Source organism: Hyperolius riggenbachi, chromosome 4 (genome assembly GCF_040937935.1).
Source record: "Hyperolius riggenbachi isolate aHypRig1 chromosome 4, aHypRig1.pri, whole genome shotgun sequence".
NCBI classification, from domain to species: Eukaryota; Metazoa; Chordata; class Amphibia; order Anura; family Hyperoliidae; genus Hyperolius; species Hyperolius riggenbachi.
The window spans coordinates 494,021,563-494,045,669 of NC_090649.1; the positions used below are offsets into that span (position 1 = coordinate 494,021,563).

At 49.3% G+C, this 24,107-nt stretch overlaps 1 protein-coding gene across 1 annotated transcript; it reads left to right on the plus strand.

Moving 5' to 3' along the window:
• The first annotated feature begins 22,251 nt into the window (after nt 1-22,251).
• On the plus strand, nt 22,252-23,406 carry LOC137504873 (nuclear speckle splicing regulatory protein 1-like). The gene has a single exon (XM_068233468.1). The coding sequence runs from the start codon at nt 22,252-22,254 to the stop codon at nt 23,404-23,406; it is 1,155 nt and encodes a 384-aa protein (XP_068089569.1).
• The last annotated feature ends 701 nt before the right edge of the window (nt 23,407-24,107 follow it).

Sequence of the window (24,107 nt, forward strand, 5' to 3'; positions counted from 1 at the left end):
TAAGCAGTACAGAAGACACTGCTATGGAGGGTAAAGAAACCTTCCAGAAACCTGAGACTCTCCAAGGGGTGGAGTCAGGCTGAAGGTAGGAAGGACTATGATAATACAAGTTCCCTAGTCTTGGGTGTGAGGTCCGTGGTCCGTGATAACTTGTATTATCATTCTGTTATACTTCAGACTAGTTCCATGGTGTAGAGACCACGGACCTCACACCCAAGACTAGGCATTGTTTGATATCTGTTATGACCTGCTTTTCTGACTATCCCTCTGCTTTCTGATTCGGTACCTTCGCATATCTGATTATCTGTTGCCAAACCTTGACTGCCTTTGGATACCGAATCAGCCTTCTGTCTTTGTACCTTGACTGTCCGTGTGTTGCCGACCTGGCTAGCCCGACCTTGAGAGTTATCTCTTCCCTTAAGAGATAGCCTCCAGACCTGCTAGTGACATCCACCTTCCAGGTGTCACTCACTCTCAGGTCCTTCCTATCTTCAGCCTGGGACTCCACCCTTTTTGGAGGTCTCAGGCTGCTCAGTAGCAGTGTTACCCATACTGCCAAGGACCACCTGCTCATTAGCTGGTTTACTCAAAGTTATTACTGTTACACCAAGCACTCACTATACATTCAGGTGTCCAGAGGTTAGCGATATATCTGTATTATTGGTGATTCTGCAGATCATCCATAATCAGGTATATATCTGTATTCTTGGTGATACTGCAGATCACCAATAATCAGATTCTCTGTGTGCTGACACCGATCGTTACACTCTCACAATTGATCTTCCGATGTTAACCATGGTGACCAGCAAAGAAACGCATGCAGCCATCATTGCATTGCATAAAAATGGCTTCACAGGCAAGGATATTGTGGCTACTAAGATTGCACCTAAATCAACAATTTATAGGATCATCAATAACTTCAAGGAAAGAGGTTCAATTCTTGTTAAAGTGAATGGGAACCCATAATTAAATTAAAAAAAAGTCAGATACTCACCTAAGGAGAGGGAGGCTCTGGGTACCATAGAGCATTCCCTCTCCCGGTCCGGTTGTTGTGCTGGCTGCCCCGTAGCAGTATCCAACCGTTTTAGTGAAATACCGCTGTTTCCCTGCCGAAGGGAGGCTTCGGGAGCCTGAGTGCTCCCGAAGATGGGCCGCTCTACACTGTGCATGCACGAGCGTCCTCTATGACACACTCACATGTGCGCAGTATGGAGCCGCATGTGTTTGGGAGGACTCGGCTCCTGAAGACTTCCGAAGTTCCCGCGGCGGGGGATTTGAACAGGGGAGCCAGCGCAGCACCGGGAGAGGAGAGGGAAAGCTCATTAGGACCTGAGCTTTCCCTCTCCTTATTTGAGTATCTGCCTTTTTTATTTAATTACGGATTCCCATTAGCTTTAAAAAGGCTTCAGCGTGTCCAAGAAGGTCCAGCAAACACCAGGATCGTCTCCTAAAGAGGATTCAGCTGCGGGATCGGAGTGCAACCAGTGCAGAGTTTGCTCAGGAATGGCGGCAGGCAGGTGTGAGCGCATCTGCACGCACAGTGAGGCGAAGACTTTTGGAAGATGGGCTGGTGTCAAGAAGGGCAGCAAAGAAGCCACTTCTCTCCCAAAAAACATCAGGGACAGATTGATCTTCTGCAGAAAGTATGGTAAATGGACTGCTGGACTTGATATTCTCCGATGAAGCCCCTTTCCGATTGTTTGGGGCATCTGGAAAAAAGGCTTGTCAGGAGAAGAAAAGGTGAGCGCTACCATCAGTCCTGTGTCATGCCAACAGTAAAGCATCCTGAGACCATTCATGTGTGGGGTTGCTTCTCATCCAAGGGAGTGGGCTCACTCACAATATTGCCAAAAACACAGCCATGAATAAAGAATGGTACCAAAACACCCTCCAACAGCAACAATCCAACAAGTTTGGTGAAGAACAATGCATTTTCCAGCACGATGGAGCACCGTGTCATAAGGCAAAAGTGATAACTAAGTGGCTCAGGGACCAAAACATTGAAATGTTGGGTTCATGGCCTGGAAACACCCCAGATCTTAATCCCATTGAGAACTTGTGGTCATTCCTCAAGAGGCGGGTGGACAAACAAAAACCAACTAATTCTGAGAAACTCAAAGAAGTAAGAATGGGCTGCTATCAGTCAGGATTTGGCCCAGAAGTTGATTGCAGAGGTCCTGAAAAAGAAGGGCCAACACTGTAAATACTGACTCTTGCATAAATCTCATGTAATTGTCAATAAAAGGCTTTGAAACGTATTAAGTGCTTATAATTATATTTCAGTACATCACATAAACCACTGAAACAAAGATCTAAAAGCAGTTTAGCAGCAAACTTTGTGAAAACGCATATTTTTGACAGTCTCAAAACTTTTGGCCAGGACTGTAGATAGCCAGGGATAGATGCCTCCAGTATAGATAGGATTAGATGCCTCAGTATAGATAGGAATAGGTGCCTCCGTATAGATTGCCAGGTTTAGATGCCGCAATATAGTTAGCCAAGGATCGGTGCCTAAGTATAGATAGGGACAGGTGCCTCAGTATAGATAGCCAGGGATAGGTGCCTCCGTATAGATAGCCAGGTTTAGATGCCTCAATATAGTTAGCCAGGGATAGGTGCCTCAGTATAGAAAGCCAGGGATGGGTGCCTCAGTATAGATAGCCAGGATTAGATGCCTCAGTATAGGTAGCCAGGTTTAGATGCCTCAATATAGTTAGCCAGGGATAGGTGCCTCAGTATAGATAGCCAGGGATGGGTGCCTCAGTATAGATAGCCAGGATTAGATGCCTCAGTATAGGTAGCCAGGATTAGATGCCTCAGTATAGGTAGCCAGGATTAGATACCTCAGTATAGATAGGCAGGATTAGATGCCTCAGTATAGATAGCCAGGATTAGATGCCTCAGTATAGATAGTCAGGATTAGATGCCTCAGTATAGATAGCCAGAATTAGGTACCTCAGTATAGATAGGCAGGATTAGATGCCTCAGTATAGATAGCCAGGATTAGATGCCTCGGTATAGATAGTCAGGATTAGATGCCTCGGTATAGATAGCCAGGATTAGATGCCTCTCTATAGGTAGCCAGGATTAGATGCCTCTGTATAGGTAGCCAGGATTAGATGCCTCAGTATAGATATCCAGAGATAGGTGCCTCAGTATAGATAGCCAGGCATAGGTGCCTCAGTATAGATAGCCAGGGATAGATGCCTCAGTATAGATAGTCAGGATTAGATGCCTCAGTATAGATAGTCAGGATTAGATGCCTCAGTATAGATAGTCAGGATTAGATGCCTCAGTATAGATAGTCAGGATTAGATGCCTCAGTATAGATAGCCAGGATTAGATGCCTCTGTATAGATAGTCAGGATTAGATGCCTCGGTATAGATAGCCAGGGATAGGTGCCTCGGTATAGATAGCCAGGATTAGATGCCTCTGTATAGATAGCCAGGATTAGATGCCTCAGTATAGATAGCCAGGATTAGATGCCTCAGTATAGATAGCCAGGATTAGATGCCTCTGTATAGATAGTCAGGATTAGATGCCTCAGTATAGATAGCCAGGATTAGATGCCTCAGTATAGATAGTCAGGATTAGATGCCTCAGTATAGATAGTCAGGATTAGATGCCTCAGTATAGATAGCCAGGATTAGATGCCTCAGTATAGATAGCCAGGATTAGATGCCTCTCTATAGGTAGCCAGGATTAGATGCCTCTGTATAGGTAGCCAGGATTAGATGCCTCAGTATAGATAGCCAGAGATAGGTGCCTCAGTATAGATAGCCAGGCATAGGTGCCTCAGTATAGATAGCCAGGGATAGATGCCTCAGTATAGATAGCCAGGATTAGATGCCTCAGTATAGATAGCCAGGATTAGATGCCTCAGTATAGATAGCCAGGATTAGATGCCTCAGTATAGATAGTCAGGATTAGATGCCTCAGTATAGATAGCCAGGGATAGGTGCCTCGGTATAGATAGCCAGGCATAGGTGCCTCGGTATAGATAGCCAGGATTAGATGCCTCAGTATAGATAGCCAGGATTAGATGCCTCAGTATAGATAGCCAGGATTAGATGCCTCAGTATAGATAGTCAGGATTAGATGCCTCAGTATAGATAGCCAGGATTAGATGCCTCAGTATAGATAGCCAGGATTAGATGCCTCAGTATAGATAGCCAGGATTAGATGCCTCAGTATAGATAGCCAGGATTAGATGCCTCAGTATAGATAGCCAGGATTAGATGCCTCGGTATAGATAGTCAGGATTAGATGCCTCGGTATAGATAGCCAGGATTAGATGCCTCTCTATAGGTAGCCAGGATTAGATGCCTCTCTATAGGTAGCCAGGATTAGATGCCTCTCTATAGGTAGCCAGGATTAGATGCCTCTCTATAGGTAGCCAGGATTAGATGCCTCTGTATAGGTAGCCAGGATTAGATGCCTCAGTATAGATAGCCAGAGATAGGTGCCTCAGTATAGATAGCCAGGCATAGGTGCCCCAGTATAGATAGCCAGGATTAGATGCCTCAGTATAGATAGCCAGGATTAGATGCCTCAGTATAGATAGTCAGGATTAGATGCCTCAGTATAGATAGCCAGGGATAGGTGCCTCGGTATAGATAGCCAGGCATAGGTGCCTCAGTATAGATAGCCAGGATTAGATGCCTCAGTATAGATAGCCAGGATTAGATGCCTCAGTATAGATAGTCAGGATTAGATGCCTCAGTATAGATAGTCAGGAGTAGATGCCTCAGTATAGATAGCCAGGATTAGATGCCTCAGTATAGATAGCCAGAGATAGGTGCCTCAGTATAGGTAGCCAGGATCAGATGCCTCGGTATAGATAGCCAGGGTTAGATGCCTCTGTATAGGTAGCCAGGATTAGATGCCTCAGTATAGATAGCCAGGATTAGATGCCTCGGTATAGATAGTCAGGATTAGATGCCTCGGTATAGATAGTCAGGATTAGATGCCTCGGTATAGATAGCCAGGATTAGATGCCTCGGTATAGATAGCCAGGATTAGATGCCTCGGTATAGATAGCCAGGATTAGATGCCTCGGTATAGGTAGCCAGGATGAGATGCCTCGGTATAGGTAGCCAGGATTAGATGCCTCATTATAGATAGTCAGGATTAGCTGCCTCGGTATAGATAGTCAGGATTAGATGCCTCGGTATAGATAGCCAGGATTAGATGCCTCGGTATAGATAGCCAGGATTAGATGCCTCGGTATAGATAGCCAGGATTAGATGCCTCGGTATAGGTAGCCAGGATGAGATGCCTCGGTATAGGTAGCCAGGATGAGATGCCTCTGTATAGATAGCCAGGATTAGATGCCTCAGTATAGATAGCCAGGGATAGGTGCCTCAGTATAGATAGCCAGGGATAGGTGCCTCAGTATAGATAGCTAGGATTAGATGCCTCTGTATAGGTAGCCAGGATTAGATGCCTCAGTATATACAGGTACCTAAAATGGCTTTGACTCAAACTCCTTAGTGTAAAGCTGGGAATACACGGTGCATTTTTGCGGCACGATTCTGCCGCCCGATCGATTTCCCCGCTCGATTTCGCGCCCGATTCTCTTATCTTCCATTCGTTTTTCTTTTCCCATTGTTCCCTCTGCGAAATCGAGCGTGGAAACAATCGGGCGGGAGATCGGACATGTCGGAAATGATCAATCGAGCCATCTAAATAGCTAAAAAAACGTACCGTGTATTCCCAGCATAATGGTGGGAATACACCATACAATTTTCTGTTAAGGTAGCCATACACTGGTCGATTTGCCATCAGATTCGACCAACAGATAGATCCCTCTCTGATCGAATCTGCTCAGAGAGGGATCGTATGGCTGCCTTTACTGCAAACAGATTGTGAATCGATTTCAGCCTGAAACCGATCACAACCTGTGGAGCTGCCGCCTTTTATACATTACCTGATCTGTCCGGCGCGACTCCCCCGGTCTCCGCTGTCTTCTTCTCCACGCTGGGCTCCGGTCCGACTGGCTTGCTTCACTGAACTTTCTGTCTAGGGGAAGTTTAAACAGTAGAGGGCGCTCTACTGTTTAAACTTCCTGCCGGGACAGGAAGTTCAGTGAAGCTGGAGCCCGGAGCGGAGAAGAAGACAGCAGAGACCGGGGGAGTCGCGACGGCCGGAACAGATAATGTATCTCCGACCCGCCGGCGATCGAGAAAAATCTTCCGCACGGACGGATCGACGGGAATCGACAGGAATGATTGATTTTGGACGGAAATCGATCATTCTGTCAGCATTTGCGTGACGATTTCACAGCAGATATATCTGTGGGAAAATCGTTAGGTGTATGGGCCCCTTTAGATTTACCTGCCAGATGGATAAAATTCAACATGTTGGAAATGTATCTATCTTACCATCTATCTGCCGAGCAATTAAGCATTGTTCTACTCAGCAGGAGATAACCAGAAGACAATGCACCAGAGATAAGGATCAGTTTCTACAGAAAATAATCTAATTATGCATTATAACAGAAAATTGTATGGTGTATTCCCGCTCACTGCAAACCGCTAGCGATTTTTAAAACCGCTTAGCAGTTGTTATCCTATGGCAGTGTTCTCAGTTAACTGCTTTTTCCAACTGCCAAGCAAGCAGTATCTCCCTCTGTGCATAGAACTCACAGTAACGAACATTCTGTACAGATCACCTGGCAGAACTAAAGATGTCACCACCAGTGATAAATTTCAGAATGTAAATCAGGGAGAGGAAAGATTTTACAGGGGGCAAACACTGACTAAATAATCTATACATTTATGTTGTAAACAATAAACAATTTTACAAATGATGTTCCTCTTTAAGTCCGTTTAGGCCTCGTTTCCATTGCGGTTTTTTTCTCTCCCAGCGCTTGGGTGGGCGATGCGATTATCTTAATAGCACTTTTCTAAGCGCTTTTCCCGAGCGGTTTTGTAATTCACTCCTTGACGCAAGTCAGGAAGTGAACTCTTTGAACCGTAAAAGAATAAATACAATGTATTTATTCTTAAAAGCTCTCACGCAATCGCCTATACCTTCCATTGTGGCGGAATTGCCTCAAAAATGTTACATGCAGCGCTTTGCAGAGCGGATTGGAAACGAACCGCTCAGATGTGAACTCTCTCATACAGAATCATTGCACAAATGCTTTCAGGGCGATTTTGAAAATCGCCAGCGCTTAAAACCTCCTGGGCGTTACGGACGAGCTCAGCTCGTCCAGTAACGCTGCAGGGGACCGCTCAGGCCCTGGTGGGCCGATTTGAATATTTTTTTTTTTGAAACACGCGGCTAGCACTTTGCTAGCTGCGTGTTTCTCCGATCGCCATGAAAGAGCCCCCCCCCCCCTGCAGACCTCGTGCACAGCCTGGCCAATCACTGCCATGCTGCGCTATGGGGTGGATTGGGACTCCCTATGACGTTGATGTTCAACAACGTGAACTGAAGCTAAATGGTCCTGCACACTAGTCCCATGTGATTTATGAACAGACCTGCAGTGAGATGTTTTTTTTCTTCTTTTTAGAGGGGTGTAAATCAAGGCTGTCTATTATTTGTATAAGATAAACAGTACCAAATTACAGCTTCCACAAGCAGCATTGTTCTATTTCTGGCACTATAGATCTTTTATTCCTGCATCTACTGCATCATTTTCAGTTTCTAAATTCATAGCTTTCAAGGACAAAGAGGCAAAGTTTACATAATATGCACAGTAATGTCACAACATGACGGGGAAAACAGAGATCACCTGGTCAATGTGCCACGGGCCTTCTGTAATGCGTGAAATGTCACTTCGCTACGTGAAACTTCACATGTGACCATGCCGTCCACTCAGTGTGGTCTGACACGTTTATATTTCAAACATACAAAAAAGGCTAAAAGTCACTTAATAACTGTCGGGCATAAAATCAAAAATCAATTCTTTATTTTTATCTGGTAAAGAAATAATAAGGATGCTAATCAGGCAATCCAAAAGTTAAAATCACTATTACTTTCCTTGTTGATAAATGATTATTTTCCCCCAGTTTACCTGACTCTTATTTGGTACACACAAAATTTGGTACGCAAAAAGGAAGTTGCAGTGCATGCTGGGTTGTCCTTTTTTGCTTCTCTACTTCCCATCAGACTTAAGTAATGCAGCCTGATTGGCTGAAGCCTCTTTCCCTCCTGTTTTCCCCTCCCACACCTCTGTTCCTCTCTGATTGGCCAACAGTTCTCATGCTGAGACAATGCACGTTCTATAGTGGAGGGCTAGCAATGCAAACACAATGAGGCAGAGGAGAGTAAGGGAGGAAATGACACCAGGATTGGCTTCAAAACAGCCACAGATAAAATGGGAAATGCTCTTTTTTACTGTAAAAAAATCACTAAAATCAAAATGTGGACAGTACAATACTAATGTTATGTAAGTAGAGCAAGTATTTATCTACTTATATAGTATGGCTGACAACTCCTCTTTAAAGTGAACCTGAACTCTTTCACAGGACAGAAGGACAACATAGAGAAATGCACCCTGTATGTATTTAGAGAGGTTAGCCTATTTAAAGTGGATCCGAGATAAACTTTTACTCATTGCATAATTGTGTTCCTTTCCTATTGTTTATAGGGCATTCCTCAAGCCAAATACTTTTTTGTTTTGTTTTAATACTCGAATTCCCTATAAACTAAACAAGCCTCGCCACAGCTCCTTTTGTGCATTGGCACTGTAGCAAGGGCTTATGGGAGCTCAGTCTGGGCAGGAGGAGGAGGAGGTTACTAGCCATTGATTTGAGAGGTGGAGGGAGGAGGGGAGGGGACTGAATTTACACACAGGCAAGCTGATAGCATCTCCAGCCCTCAGCCTGTGACAATGTGACAAACAGAACATGGCTGCCCTCATTGTATCACAGGAACAAATAATCATACACTTTTGAAGCTGTTTGCAGCTAGATATGCTGTGTAAACTATCTAAACTTTAGATAAGATATATGTAACGATTGGTGTCAGCACGCAGAGAGAATCTGATTCTTGGCGATCTGCAGTACCACCAAGAATGCAGATATACTCCTGATTATCGATGATCTGCAGAATCAGCAATAATACAGATGTATTGCTAACCTCTGGATACCAGAATAGTTGAGAGTGTTTGGTGCAACAGTAACAACTCTGAGAGGAGACCACCAGAGGAGCTGGCGGCCTAAGACTCCTGAGGAATTCACCCCTGACTGTGGGTGATATTCCTGTAGCCTGTGGACCCCTGGGCGAGGGACCGAGGCTGGGTTGCAGGAAGCCCTGCTGCTAATATGAAAGGTTTTGCCCTGAACTGGGCTAACGTAACACAGTAATAGCACAATCCTAGTAAGGAGTACTGCACAAACTCCTTCCGAAGACCTGAAATCTCCCGGAGGGAGGAGTCAGGCTAAATGTAGGAAGGACAAACCGAGAGTGACACTCAAGGGGGAGTGTCACTATCAGGACTGGGAACCGCCTCTAACAGTAAGGTCGGTTCTCGAGGTCGGACAAGCCAGGTCGTAACCACACAGACAGATACAGTACAGATTCAGAAGGCGGATGCGGGATCTAATAGACAAGCAGGGTTCGGCAACAGTACGGTGACCATACGTCCCGCTTTACCCGGGACGCGTCCCGCCTTCAGGGGGCGCTGTCCCAGGCTGCATGAGGTCCCGGGAAACGTCCCGCTTTTAGCAGCGGGACGTCCCGGCCTCGGGACTCTGGCCACCGTACAATGAACTAGCCGCAGTGTCTACTAGACGCTGCGCTTGTTCATTCCCCGCAGCCCCGCTCCAGCCTGCATTGTCCTCCTCCGGCAGGCACAGGCAGAGCAGGGCTACGGGAAGATGGCGTCTGCCCTGTATTGGAGACTATTTGTGTCTCCAGTGCAGGGCTCCGCCTCCGGACGCCATCTTGCCGTAGCCCTGCTCTGCCTGTGAGAGGCTGAGCGGGAGGTTGAAGATCGTCCAGGCCAGGGGGAGCTGCACACACCAGAGGCCGGCTGCGTGAGGGGACATCTTCTGCCAGGTGAGTAAATGCTTTTTCTTGCAGGTGAAGTGTTTGCCCACATTGTGTACATTTTGTACTGACATGTTTGCCCGCAGTGCGTTTATCTTGTACTGACATGTTTGCCCGCAGTGCGTTTATCTTGTACTGACATGTTTGCCCGCAGTGCGTTTATCTTGTACTGACATGTTTGCCCGCAGTGTGTTTATCTTGTACTGACATGTTTGCCCGCAGTGTGTTTATCTTGTACTGACATGTTGCCCACAGTGCGTTTATCTTGTACTGACATGTTTGCCCGCAGTGCGTTCTTGTACTGACATGTTTGGCCGCATTGCGTGTATTTTGTACTGACATGTTTGCCCACAGTGCGTTTATCTTGTACTGACATGTTTGCCCGCAGTGCGTTTATCTTGTACTGACATGTTTGGCCGCAGTGCGTTTATCTTGTACTGACATGTTTGCCCGCAGTGCGTTTATCTTGTACTGACATGTTTGCCCGCAGTGTGTTTATTTTGTGCTGACATGTATGCCCGCAGTGCGTTTATCTTGTACTGACATGTTTGCCTGCAGTGCGTTTATCTTGTACTGACATGTATGCCCGCAGTGCGTTTATCTTGTACTAACATGTTTGCCCGCAGTGCGTTTATCTTGTACTGACATGTTTGCCGGCAGTGCGTTTATCTTGTACTGACATGTTTGCCCGCAGTGCGTTTATTTTGTGCTGACATGTTTGCCCCCATTGCGTTTATTTTGTACTGACATGTTTGCCCCCATTGCGTTTATTTTATGCTGACATGTTGCCCGCAATGCGTTTATTTTGTGCTGAAATGTTGCCCATTGCGTTTATTTTGTGGTGTCTGGGGTAACTGTTGCTGCATTTATTATTTAATGGTCATAGTTGGCTGTGTTTGCTGCTTTGGGGTTATGGCATACTATTAAATAGCATCACACAGTTTCTGAACACCTATGATGTGAATCCACGTTTGACCACATCACGGCGTAAACACTGCTTTCTTATGCCTCGCTGTTGCATCATTACGTTAGCTCCGCCCATAGAATGTCATGGCCACGTCCATTTTTCGTGCACGCTGCAGACACCACATTTTTCGGCACAAATTCCCCCCGTCCCAGGTTGAGCCTACAAAAATCTGGTCACTCTAGGCAACAAGGTATCAGCAGAAATATCGAGGTACAAAGTCGGGAGGCAGATGCGGAGTCTCAGGGCGAGCCGAGGTTCGGCAACAGAGTATCAGAAATATCGAGGTACAGGATCAGAGTTCAGAAGAATGGTCAGACAAGCAAGAAGGTCATAACAGATAATCACAATCAAACTAGTACTTTAGACTATCAACAGAATCTAGCTAAATGTAGGATTACAGCTCCAGCTGGTCCCGGCACACTTTAGGATCTGACTCTGGTCTGAGTGCTACCACGTAGTGATCGCAACGGCAGACAACTTGAGACTGAACAGCCAGCAGTATATATACAAAACTCCTTCACCAGCCCCTCCCTAAGTGCTGGACCAATGAAATGAAGCAGGATTGTCAGCTGACCGTCCTGGTCAGCTGACCCTTTTCTGACTGCCATATAAGTTCTGCCTCTCTGCGCGCACGCGCGTCATTCTGAATCTTGGTGGACTATCAGTCCCAGCCACACCAGTACTGTCCTGCAATGTGCCTGCCGACCCGGGCGCGGGGTTGGTCGCACCGCCCTCAGCACCGGCGGCGGCCTCCCCGCGCTGGGTCAGATTGCTCGCAACAGTTCCATGCGCGCCAACCGCCGCATCAGACACGGCGGTTTTTTCACGTTCAGCCATGCCATGCGCGGAAAGAGACGCCTCCCGCTGACTTATAGCGGCGGCTCTTCCGCGTTTCTTTAAAGTACCCCCCCCCCCTGAGGAGTGGACTCCGGACAGCTCCTTCCAGGCTTTTCCAGGTGTAAAGTGTGGAACTCCCTCTTCAAACTATCCGCATGCATACGGCCCTCAGGTACCCACATTCTTTCCTCAATACCATACCCCTTCCAGTGCACCAGATATTGTACTGCGTTCTGCACTATACGTGAGTACAACTCATTTTCTCTACTTCATACTCAGGTTGATTATCCACAATCACAGGAGGAGGAGGAGTGGGACCTACATGAACCGCTGGTTTGAGCATCGACACGTGAAAGGACCTTACCCCACGCATGCTGGCGGGAAGATCAACGGTATAAGTTACGTTGTTGATATTTTTTGGCTACCGGGAATGGACCCACAAACCTGGGACCAAGCTTGTCTGAGGGTTGTCTCAGGGTCAAGTGACGTGTGGACACCTAAACCAAGTCTCCTGGCTGGAACCTCCATTCTAAAGAACGTCTCTTGTCAGCTTGACCCTTTTGACTCTGAAATGCCTTTTCCAAATTACTTCTCACCGTCCACCAAATGTCTTTAAATGACTTCTGCCAGGCCTCCAGTGTAGGAAACGTAGTGGAGGCTACTGGCAAAGGGGAGAATTTGGGCGATCTCCCTGTCACCACCTGGAATGGCAAAAAACCAGAAGAAGAACTCCTCAAATTATTCTGCGCAAATTCTGCGAAGGGCAGAAATTTTACCCAGTCATTCTGCGCCTCCGCAACGTAACATCTTAAGAACTGCTCCAATGACTGATTGATCTGTTCAGTCTGCCCATTGGTCGGTGGGTGGTAGCCCGACGAGAATGACAGCTTCATGCCCATTTGGTGGCAAAATGCCCTCCAGAATCTAGAGATAAATTGGACTCCCCGATCTGACACTATGTTTTCCGGAATGCCATGCAGCCGGAAAACGTGGACGATGAACAAGTCGGCCAATTCCTGGGCCGAGGGGAGTCCTTTCAAGGGCACGAAATGGGCCATCTTGCTGAAGCGGTCGACTACCACCCAAATGACCGACATACCTTCAGACCTGGGAAGCTCACCCACAAAATCCATGGACAAATGGGTCCACGGCTCACTCGGGGTGGGTAAAGGCTGCAAGGTACCCACAGGTGCCAGCCGGGAGGGTTTACTTTTTGCGCACACCGCACACTCCCTAATAAATTCCTTGCAGTCAGCTGCTAAAGAAGGCCACCAAGCACACCTGGACACAAGATCTTGCGTTCTAGACGCCCCAGGGTGTCCCGCATACTTGTGTGAATGGAACATTTGCAAAATGCGGAGACTAAATGGCAAAGGCACAAATATAACTCCTTCAGGCTTCCCTTCGGGGACATCCTGCTGAAAGGGACTCAGGGTCTCTGTCCAGTCTTCCCAAGTCTCTGTTACTGCTAACACCAGTCTCTGTGGGATAATGGTCTCAGGGGCAGGGGGCTGGGCTGTCTCTAACTCAAAGCATCTGGACAGGGCATCTGCCTTAATGTTCTTGCTGCCCGGGGTGTACGTAATTATAAATCGGAACCTCGAAAAGAATAATGACCATCGAGCCTGACGGGGACTTAATCTCTTAGCCCCCTCGATGTATTCCAAGTTTTTGTGATCAGTGTATACTGTAATCGTATGTTCTGTGCCTTCCAGCCTATGACGCCATTCCTCAAAGGCAAGTTTAATGGCAAGGAGCTCTCTGTTGCCTATGTCGTAGTTCCTCTCTGCCGGAGAGAACCTACGAGAAAAATAAGCACAGGGGTGCAATCTACCCTGCAACCCTGACCGCTGAGACAGCACAGCCCCTACCCCGACCTCCGAGGCGTCTACCTCAACAATGAAAGGATAAGAGGTGTCAACATGTCTCAGGATGGGAGCGGAACAAAACAAATCTTTCAAAGTGGAAAATGCATTTAGAGCTTCAGGAGATCAGTGGGTGGTATCTGCCCCTTTCTTAGTAAGACTGGTGAGGGGTGCAATGACCATGGAATACCTCTTTATGAACCTTCTATAGTAATTCGCCAAGCCTAGAAACCGCTGTAAAGACTTCAACCCCACTGGCTGCGGCCATTCCAGAACAGCGGAGACTTCGGCAGGGTCCATAGACAGGCCTGAGGTGGAATTTATGTAACCTAGAAAGGCGACAGATGTTACCTCAAAGATACACTTCTCCAATTTAGCATAAAGCTGGTTCCGCCTTAGTTTTTCCAAAACAAATTTGACCTGAGACCGGTGCTCAGAGAGGTTGTTGGAAAAAATAAGTATATCGTCTAGATAAACCAAGACAAATTTCCCCAACACCTTCCTAAAAATCTCATTGATGAGTTCCTGGAAAACGGCCGGGGCATTACACAGCCCGAAGGGCATCACCAGATATTCGTAATGGCCGTCAGGTGTATTGAAGGCCGTTTTCCATTCATCGCCCTCTCTTATCCGCACCAGGTTGTATGCCCCCCGCAAATCCAACTTTGAAAAAATCCTAGCATCGGTGACTTGCGTGAATAAATCATCTATCAATGGTAACGGATAGCGATTCTTTATAGTAATTTTATTCAGGGCCCGGTAATCAATACATGAGCGCAGGCCCCCGTCCTTTTTCTTTACAAAAAAGAACCCTGCCCCTGCTGGTGCCCGGGACGGCCGAATAAAGCCCTTGACCAAGTTTTCACGGATGTACTCCTGCATGGACGTTTTTTCAGGCCCAGATAAGTTGTACAGATGACCCCGCGGGGGCATACAACCAGATCGGAGATCAATGGGGCAATCGAAAGGGCGATGTGGGGGTAATTTGTCTGCTGCCTTGGGACAAAATACGTCAGAATATTCCCAATACTGTTCAGGAACCCCCTCCACCTGAATTCTGGTTTGACCCAAAGTTACCTTCCCTAGACATTGCTGAAAACAATGATCTGACCAGGAAATAAGTTGACCGGTGGCCCAATCAATGTGTGGAGAATGAAGATGTAACCACGGCATGCCAAGTATGATAGTGGACGTAGTCATGTGTAATACGAAGAACAATAATTTCTCCCAATGCAAAACCCCCACAGTGATCCCCACCTCTGGTGTCTGGGACAGCGGGTGATTCCTCTGCAGCGGGGAATCATCCACTGCCGTGACCTGAATGGGTGGTTCCACCGCAGTGAGCGGAATACCTAATCTTTTAGCGAACTCAAAATACATAAAATTAGCCGCGGAGCCTGAATCAATGAAGGCTTTCGTGGCTTCGGTCTTATCTTCCCATGTAACTGTGCAGGGAAAAAGCAACCGTTTTTCTTCTAGGGGTACAAGTCGGGCGCCTAGGGTGTTATCCCCTACAACTCCTAGGCGGTAGCGTTGCCCGGCTTAAAGGGAAGGTTCAAGCAAAAAAAAAAAAATGAGATTCACTTACCTGGGGCTTCTACCAGCCCCATGTAGCCATCCTGTGCCCTTGTAGTCACTCACTGCTGCTCCAGTCCCCCGCTGGCAGCTTTCTGACCTCGGAGGTCAGGGCCACATTGCATACATTTTTACGCATTCCAGCTAGTGCAGGAACAAAAATTTACGCGTTTCACCACTAACGCGTAAAAATGTATGTGTTAATGATCCTGCACTAGCGGGAATGTGTAAAAATGTACGCAATTTGGCCCTGACCTCCGAGGTCAGAAAGCTGCCAGCGGGGGACTGGAGCAGCAGTGAGTGACTACGAGGGCACAGGATGGCTGCATGGGGCTGGTAGAAGCCCCAGGTAAGTGAATCTCATTTTTTTTTTTTTGCTTGGACCTTCCCTTTAATGGGGCAGTCTCGTACTCTATGCCCCTTTTCAGCACAATACAGACACAACTGTTCTGTCATCCTCCGTCTTCGCTCCACCTGGGACAGTTTTGACAGGCCTATCTGCATAGGCTCGGGTGGAGGCAAGACTGGAGCAGGTGAGACAGAGGGAGGTGACGTTACTTGGGGTGCCGCGTAAGACACCACTCTGACACAATGACCACCCCTGGTCTGTTTTTGGTAGCGCAGCCTGCGGTCAATTCGGATGGCCGCAGAGATGGCCTCATTGACTGTTCTGGGCTCGGGCTGAGATAACATCAGGTCAGAGACCTCATCAGACAACCCTGACAGGAAACAATCCAACAGGGCAAAGGTGTCCCACCGGGCTGTAACTGACCACCTTCTAAATTCAGCCGCATAATCTTCGACCGGACCTTTGCCCTGACGCAAAAGCTTGAGCTTCCACTCAGAAGTCAAGGCAAAGTCCGGATCGTCGTAAATTACTGCCATGGCTTTAAAGAATTCCTCCACAGAGGTAAGGGCTAAGTCACTGGCGGGCAAATTGTACGCCCAGGTCTGGGAGTCGCCAGATAACAGGGTTTTAATAAATGTGACCCGTTGGGTCTCGGTCCCCGAAGATCGGGGTCTCAATTCAAAATAGGATAACACTCTACTTTTAAAATTCCGAAAGTCAGATTTGTGGCCGGAAAATTTCTCAGGTACGGGCATACGTATGTCAACACTAGGAGGGGATCGCACTTCATCCACTGACGACTGGAGGGTTCTTACAGACCCTGATAGGGCATCAATTAACGCTTTGTGATGGCCCAGTGCTTGATGGAAGTTATCCACTGAAGTGGCAAGTACCCCCAGAGGGTCAGCGCGTGCGTCCATCTGTTTTTTGGTCTGCCGTTCTGTAACGATCGGTGTAACACAGAGAGAGTCTGATTACCGGTGATCTGCAGTATCACTGGAAATACAGAAATATACCCGATTATTGATGATCAGCAGTATCACCGATAATTAGATATATAAGCTAACCTCTGGACACCTGAGTAGAGTGAGAGTGTTTGGTGCAACTGTAATCTTCAGAGGACTAGGCCTCAGAGCAGTAAGGAGTACTGCACAAACTCCTTTCGAAGACCTGAAATCTCCCGGAGGGAGGAGTCAGGCTAAACGTAGGAAGGACAAACCGAGAGTGACACCCAGGGGGGAGTGTCACTATCAGGACTGGGAACCGCCTCTAACAGTAAGGTCGGTTCTCGAGGTCGGACAAGCCAGGTCGTAACCACACAGACAGATACAGTACAGATTCAGAAGGCGGATGCAGGATCTAATAGACAAGCAGTGTTCGGCAACAGGGTATCAGAAATATCGAGGTACAAAGTCAGGAGGCAGATGCGGAGTCTCAGGGCGAGCCGAGGTTCGGCAACAGAGTATCAGAAATATCGAGGTACAGGATCAGAGTTCAGAAGAATGGTCAGACAAGCAAGAAGGTCATAACAGATAATCACAATCAAACTAGTACTTTAGACTATCAACAGAATCTAGCTAAATGTAGGATTACAGCTCCAGCTGGTCCGGGCACACTTTAGGATCTGATTCTGGTCTGAGTGCTACCACGTAGTGATCGCAACGGCAGACAACTTGAGACTGAACAGCCAGCAGTATATATACAAAACTCCTTCACCAGCCCCTCCCTAAGTGCTGGACCAATGAAATGAAGCAGGATTGTCAGCTGACCGTCCTGGTCAGCTGACCCTTTTCTGACTGCCATATAAGTTCTGCCTCTCTGCGCGCACGCGCGTCATTCTGAATCTTGGTGGACTATCAGTCCCAGCCACACCAGTACTGTCCTGCAATGTGCCTGCCGACCCGGGTGCGGGGTTGGTCGCACCGCCCTCAGCACCGGCGGCGGCCTCCCCGTGCTGGGTCAGATTGCTCGCAACAGTTCCATGCGCGCCAACCGCCGCATCAGACACGGCGGTTTTTTCGCGTTCAGCCATGCCATGCGCGGAAACAGCCGCCTCCCGCTGACTTATAGCGGCGGCTCTTCCGCGTTTCTTTACACAGTACAAGGAAATCTGGCTCAGTGTGAATTCCCGAGTCCTCTTGGTTCAAACACACTGTAAGGATCTGACTATGGTCTGAATGCTTCCACAAAGTGTTTGCAATGGCAGACAACCAGCAACTGACAAGCAGCAGAATATATATTAGCTGGACTCTGCCGCCCCGCCCGAGCCATTTAGCCAATCATGAGTCCTGCAGGAATCAGCTGATCGTCCTGATCAGCTAACACTTCCCCTGCTGGTATAAAGGTCCTGAGTTCAGGCCCACGCGCGCGTAGCTCTCCATCTGCCTATGTGCACTAACAGACCCAGCCACACCAAGCGCACGCCGCTGCATGCAAACCGCCGCGTTGGACGCGGAAACGGCCGCTTTGCTGTCAGGACATGCGGCGGCCTTTCCGCATTCCACCATACTACCAGACGCGTGTCCATGCGTGCAAACCGCCGCGCTGGACGCGGAGTCAGCCGCCTGGCTTTTCCGCGTTTTCTCACAATATATAGACAAGTTACTTGTTATTGTTAGTTTTTCATCTCAGATCCGCTTTAATTCCCCCTAATTTGTGTCTAATCACGAATTGTAATCTAAACTCTCCCCTGTGTCACATGACTGCCTATGGCAGAGATGGAAGATAAGCCCATCTGAAAGCACAGGCTGTAAACAATATGTCTGCTTCCATGAATCAGGAAGTAGAAACTGTGCAGATTTATTGCAGGTTATTATGCTGTTGTGTATCTTTTAGAGCAGAGAGGAAGTTCTGAGTTCAGGTCCGCTTTAAAAATAAACAAAACTATTTATTCACGGCTACTGTCCATCATCAGATATAACTAAGGGAGAACAATCTGAATAATCTCTCGCTTCCTCATTTTCTAAGTTCTAGCTCTATTTCTTTTCTTACATAAAACACACACCCTTATTTGTCTTTTTTTCCTGATTTTGTAGCTTTCTTTTTACAAAACATACACCCCTTTTTTTTCTGCCGGATTTATGTAACATTGGCTTCACGTTCGCTAGACAGGTTTGGTAAAAATGTCAAGTTTGGTAATTTACCTCCGGGCCTTTTTCTAATTGCTGTGATCCACTTCAAGAAATCAGATCGCAACCGTTTTGCCGATCGTATTAGCACCGTGATTTACATGTAAAATGTGGTGCTTATTTTCTACTACTTTGCTTCGTTTTGTCCCCGTACGCAATCGCCGGCCTGCACGATTCTCGCATTTAGTCCTGATGGCTGCACGCCACAATTACAGCAAGTGGAAAAACAGCTTGCACGATCGTAAGCGCATCACAATTGCGCTTGCAATTGGGTTTGCTAATGGAAAAGGGCTCATATGGTATTTTAGTAGTTTTTGTTTCCTTAAATTCACTAAGATTCTCCCACATGCGGTAATAATTCTGCAATTTACTCTCCAAAAAAACTGCATGAAAATTCACAACGTTGTGGTATTTCATTCAGTATTTGATGGAATTATTGCAGCGCAGGGAAAATGGATGAAATATGTGATACAGGCAGCATTTATTATCATTACTAGGTATAAGCCTATCTGTTTGAAACTGGTGCTCAGCTGCAACCCCACTCACCACCACCTTGCCCACATGCCCTTTCCACCTCGAGCGCACACGGTCGCGCTACCCCTGCACCCGGCCTCCTGCTCTCCAAAGTCTGCCCACGTGCCACACATGCGCAGTAGCGCAAACGCACGGACACAGGGACAGAAGAGGACGCATGGACACAGGGACAGAAGAGGATGCAGGGACACAGGGACAGAAGAGGATGCAGAGACACAGGGACAGAAGAGGACACAGGGACACAGGGACAGAAGAGGATGCAGAGACACAGGGACAGAAGAGGACGCAGGGACACAGGGACAGAAGAGGACACAGGGACAGAAGAGGAAACAGGGACAGAAGAGGACACAGGGACAGAAGAGGACGCATGGGCAGAGGGACAGAAGAGGACGTACGGACACAGGGACAGAAGAGGATGCAGGGACACGGACAGAAGAGGACGCAGGGACAGAAGAGGACGCAGGGACACGGACAGAAGAGGACGCACGGACACAGGGACGGAAGGAAGAGGACACGTGGACACAAGGACAGGAGAGGACGCACGGACAGAAGAGGACGCAGGGACACAGGGACAGAAGAGGACACACGGACAGAAGAGGACGCACGGACACAGTGACAGGGACAGAAGAGGACGCACGGACAGAGGGACAGAAGAGGAGGCACGGACACAGGCACGGAAGAGAACAGAGGGACAGAAGAGGACGCACGGACAGAGGGACAGAAGAGGACGCACGGACAGAGGGACAGAAGAGGACGCACGTACAGAGGGACAGAAGAGGACGCACGCACACAGGGACAGAAGAGGATGCACGGACACAGGGACAGAAGAGGACGCACGGACACAGGGACAGAAGAGGACGCACGGACACGGACAAAAGAGGACGCACGGACAGAGGGACAGAAGAGGACACACGGACAGAGGGACAGAAAAGGATGCACGGACAGAGGGACAGAAGAGGACGCACGGACACAGGGACAGAAGAGGACACAGGGACACAAGAGGATGCACGGACACAGGGACAGAAGAGGACGCACGGACACAGGGACAGAAGAGGACGCATGGACACGGACAGAAGAGGATGCACAGACAGAGGGACGGAAGAGGTCGCACGGACAGAGGGACTGAAGAGGTCGCACGGACAGAGGGACTGAAGAGGACGCACGGACAGAGGGACAGAAGAGGACTCAGGGACAAAAGAGGACGCACGGACAGAGGGACAGAAGAGGACGCACGGACAGAGGGACAGAAGAGGACGCACGGACAGAGGGACAGAAAAGGACACACGGACAGAGGGACAGAAGAGGACGCACGGACAGAGAGACAGAAGAGGACGCACGGACAGAGAGACAGAAGAGGACGCACGACAGAGGGACAGAAGAGGACGCGCGGACACAGGGACAGAAGAGGACGCGCGGACAGAGAGACAGAAGAGGACGCACGGACAGAGAGACAGAAGAGGACGCACGGACAGAGGGACAGAAGAGGACGCACTGACAGAGGGACAGAAGACGCACGGACAGAGGGACAGAAGACGCACGGACAGAGGGACAGAAGACGCACGGACAGAGGGACAGAAGAGGACGCACAGACACGGACAGAAGAGGACGCACGGACACAGGGACAGAAGAGGACGCACAGACACAGGGACAGAAGAGGACGCACGGACAGAGGGACGGAAGGAAGAGGACGCACGGACAGAAGGACGGAAGGAAGAGGACACACGGACACAGGAACAGAAGTGGTCGCACGGACAGAGGGACAGAAGAGGACGCACGGACAGAGGGACAGAAGAAGACGCACGGACAGAGGGACAGAAGAGGACGCACGACAGAGGGACAGAAGAGGACGCACGACAGAGGGACAGAAGAGGGCGCACGGACAGAGGGACAAAAGAGGGCGCACGGACAGAGGGACAAAAGAGGGCGCACGGACAGAGGGACAAAAGAGGACGCACGGACACAGGGACGGAAGAGGACGCACGGACACCGGGATGGAAGAGGACGCACGGACAGAGGGACAGAAGAGGACGCACGTACAGAGGGACAGAAGAGGACGCACGCACACAGGGACAGAAGAGGATGCACGGACACAGGGACAGAAGAGGACGCACGGACACAGGGACAGAAGAGGACGCACGGACACGGACAAAAGAGGACGCACGGACAGAGGGACAGAAGAGGACGCGTGGACACAGGGACAGAAGAGGACGCGTGGACAGAGGGACAGAAGAGGACGCATGGGCAGAGGGACAGAAGAGGACGTACGGACACAGGGACAGAAGAGGATGCAGGGACACGGACAGAAGAGGACGCAGGGACAGAAGAGGACGCAGGGACACGGACAGAAGCGGACACAGGGACAGAAGAGGACGCAGGGACACAGGGACAGAAGAGGACGCACGGACACAGGGACGGAAGGAAGAGGACACGTGGACACAAGGACAGGAGAGGACGCACGGACAGAAGAGGACGCAGGGACACAGGGACAGAAGAGGACACACGGACAGAAGAGGACGCACGGACACAGTGACAGGGACAGAAGAGGACGCACGGACAGAGGGACAGAAGAGGAGGCACGGACACAGGCACGGAAGAGAACAGAGGGACAGAAGAGGACGCACGGACAGAGGGACAGAAGAGGACGCACGGACAGAGGGACAGAAGAGGACGCACGTACAGAGGGACAGAAGAGGACGCACGCACACAGGGACAGAAGAGGATGCACGGACACAGGGACAGAAGAGGACGCACGGACACAGGGACAGAAGAGGACGCACGGACACGGACAAAAGAGGACGCACGGACAGAGGGACAGAAGAGGACGCACGGACAGAGGGACAGAAAAGGATGCACGGACAGAGGGACAGAAGAGGACGCACGGACACAGGGACAGAAGAGGACACAGGGACACAAGAGGATGCACGGACACAGGGACAGAAGAGGACGCACGGACACAGGGACAGAAGAGGACGCATGGACACGGACAGAAGAGGATGCACAGACAGAGGGACGGAAGAGGTCGCACGGACAGAGGGACTGAAGAGGTCGCACGGACAGAGGGACTGAAGAGGACGCACGGACAGAGGGACAGAAGAGGACTCAGGGACAAAAGAGGACGCACGGACAGAGGGACAGAAGAGGACGCACGGACAGAGGGACAGAAGAGGACGCACGGACAGAGGGACAGAAAAGGACACACGGACAGAGGGACAGAAGAGGACGCACGGACAGAGAGACAGAAGAGGACGCACGGACAGAGAGACAGAAGAGGACGCACGACAGAGGGACAGAAGAGGACGCGCGGACACAGGGACAGAAGAGGACGCGCGGACAGAGAGACAGAAGAGGACGCACGGACAGAGAGACAGAAGAGGACGCACGGACAGAGGGACAGAAGAGGACGCACTGACAGAGGGACAGAAGAGGACGCACTGACAGAGGGACAGAAGACGCACGGACAGAGGGACAGAAGACGCACGGACAGAGGGACAGAAGACGCACGGACAGAGGGACAGAAGAGGACGCACAGACACGGACAGAAGAGGACGCACGGACACAGGGACAGAAGAGGACGCACAGACACAGGGACAGAAGAGGACGCACGGACAGAGGGACGGAAGGAAGAGGACGCACGGACAGAAGGACGGAAGGAAGAGGACACACGGACACAGGAACAGAAGTGGTCGCACGGACAGAGGGACAGAAGAGGACGCACGGACAGAGGGACAGAAGAAGACGCACGGACAGAGGGACAGAAGAGGACGCACGACAGAGGGACAGAAGAGGACGCACGACAGAGGGACAGAAGAGGGCGCACGGACAGAGGGACAAAAGAGGGCGCACGGACAGAGGGACAAAAGAGGGCGCACGGACAGAGGGACAAAAGAGGACGCACGGACACAGGGACGGAAGAGGACGCACGGACACCGGGATGGAAGAGGACGCACGGACACAGGGACAGAAGAGGACGCACGGACACAGGGACGAAGAGGACGCACGGACAGAGGGACGGAAGAGGACGCACGGACAGAGGGGCGGAAGGAAGAGGACGCACGGACACAGGGACAGAAGAGGACGCACGGACACAGGGACAGAAGACGGCACAGGGACACAGGGATTTTAGTCCAAGCTGCATGGCAATAACATAAAATTTGTATATGCTCATAACCAGTACTATCTTATTAACTATTTTTAATTACTGCATAATAATATTGTGAAATTAGGGAGATATATTTTTATTATTAAAGAGAGCCCGAGGTGGGCTCATAAAATGAAAAAAAAAAACTAGGCTATTTGTTCTGGGAGGCTGAGCGGATCAGGTAGCCTCAAAAACCGCCGCTCCTGTGGGCCACAATGGCCCACTTTCACTTTCGTGACCTCTGGGTCTCGGCGCTGCAAAAAGAAACTGTGTGTCGCAGGGAGGTTGGGGAGCGGCCAGGGAAAGAGTGTTGCCCAATGGCAGCTCTGGAGACCCTGTAGGAACACCCCAGGTGGGCGTTTTGAACAGGGAATCCCTCTCCTCCTTGAGATAGCGACAAATAATGTCGCCAAACTCGGGGGGGCATTAGCGCAGATGTGGGGGGGGGGCAGATAGCGGCAGTGTGGGGACACAGAGGCAAGTCATGATGCAGAGAACATGCTTCTGTGTCCCATCTGCACCCCCCCAAAACCACATCGGGTTCTCTTAAACTTAAAGAGGAACTCTAGTGGACATGATATAATAAAAAAATGGTTCATTTTTACAATAATTATGTATAAATGACTTAGTCAGTGTTTGCCCATTGTAAAATCTTTCCTTTCCCTGATTTACATTCTGACATTTATCACATTTTTACTGCTGGCAGATGAT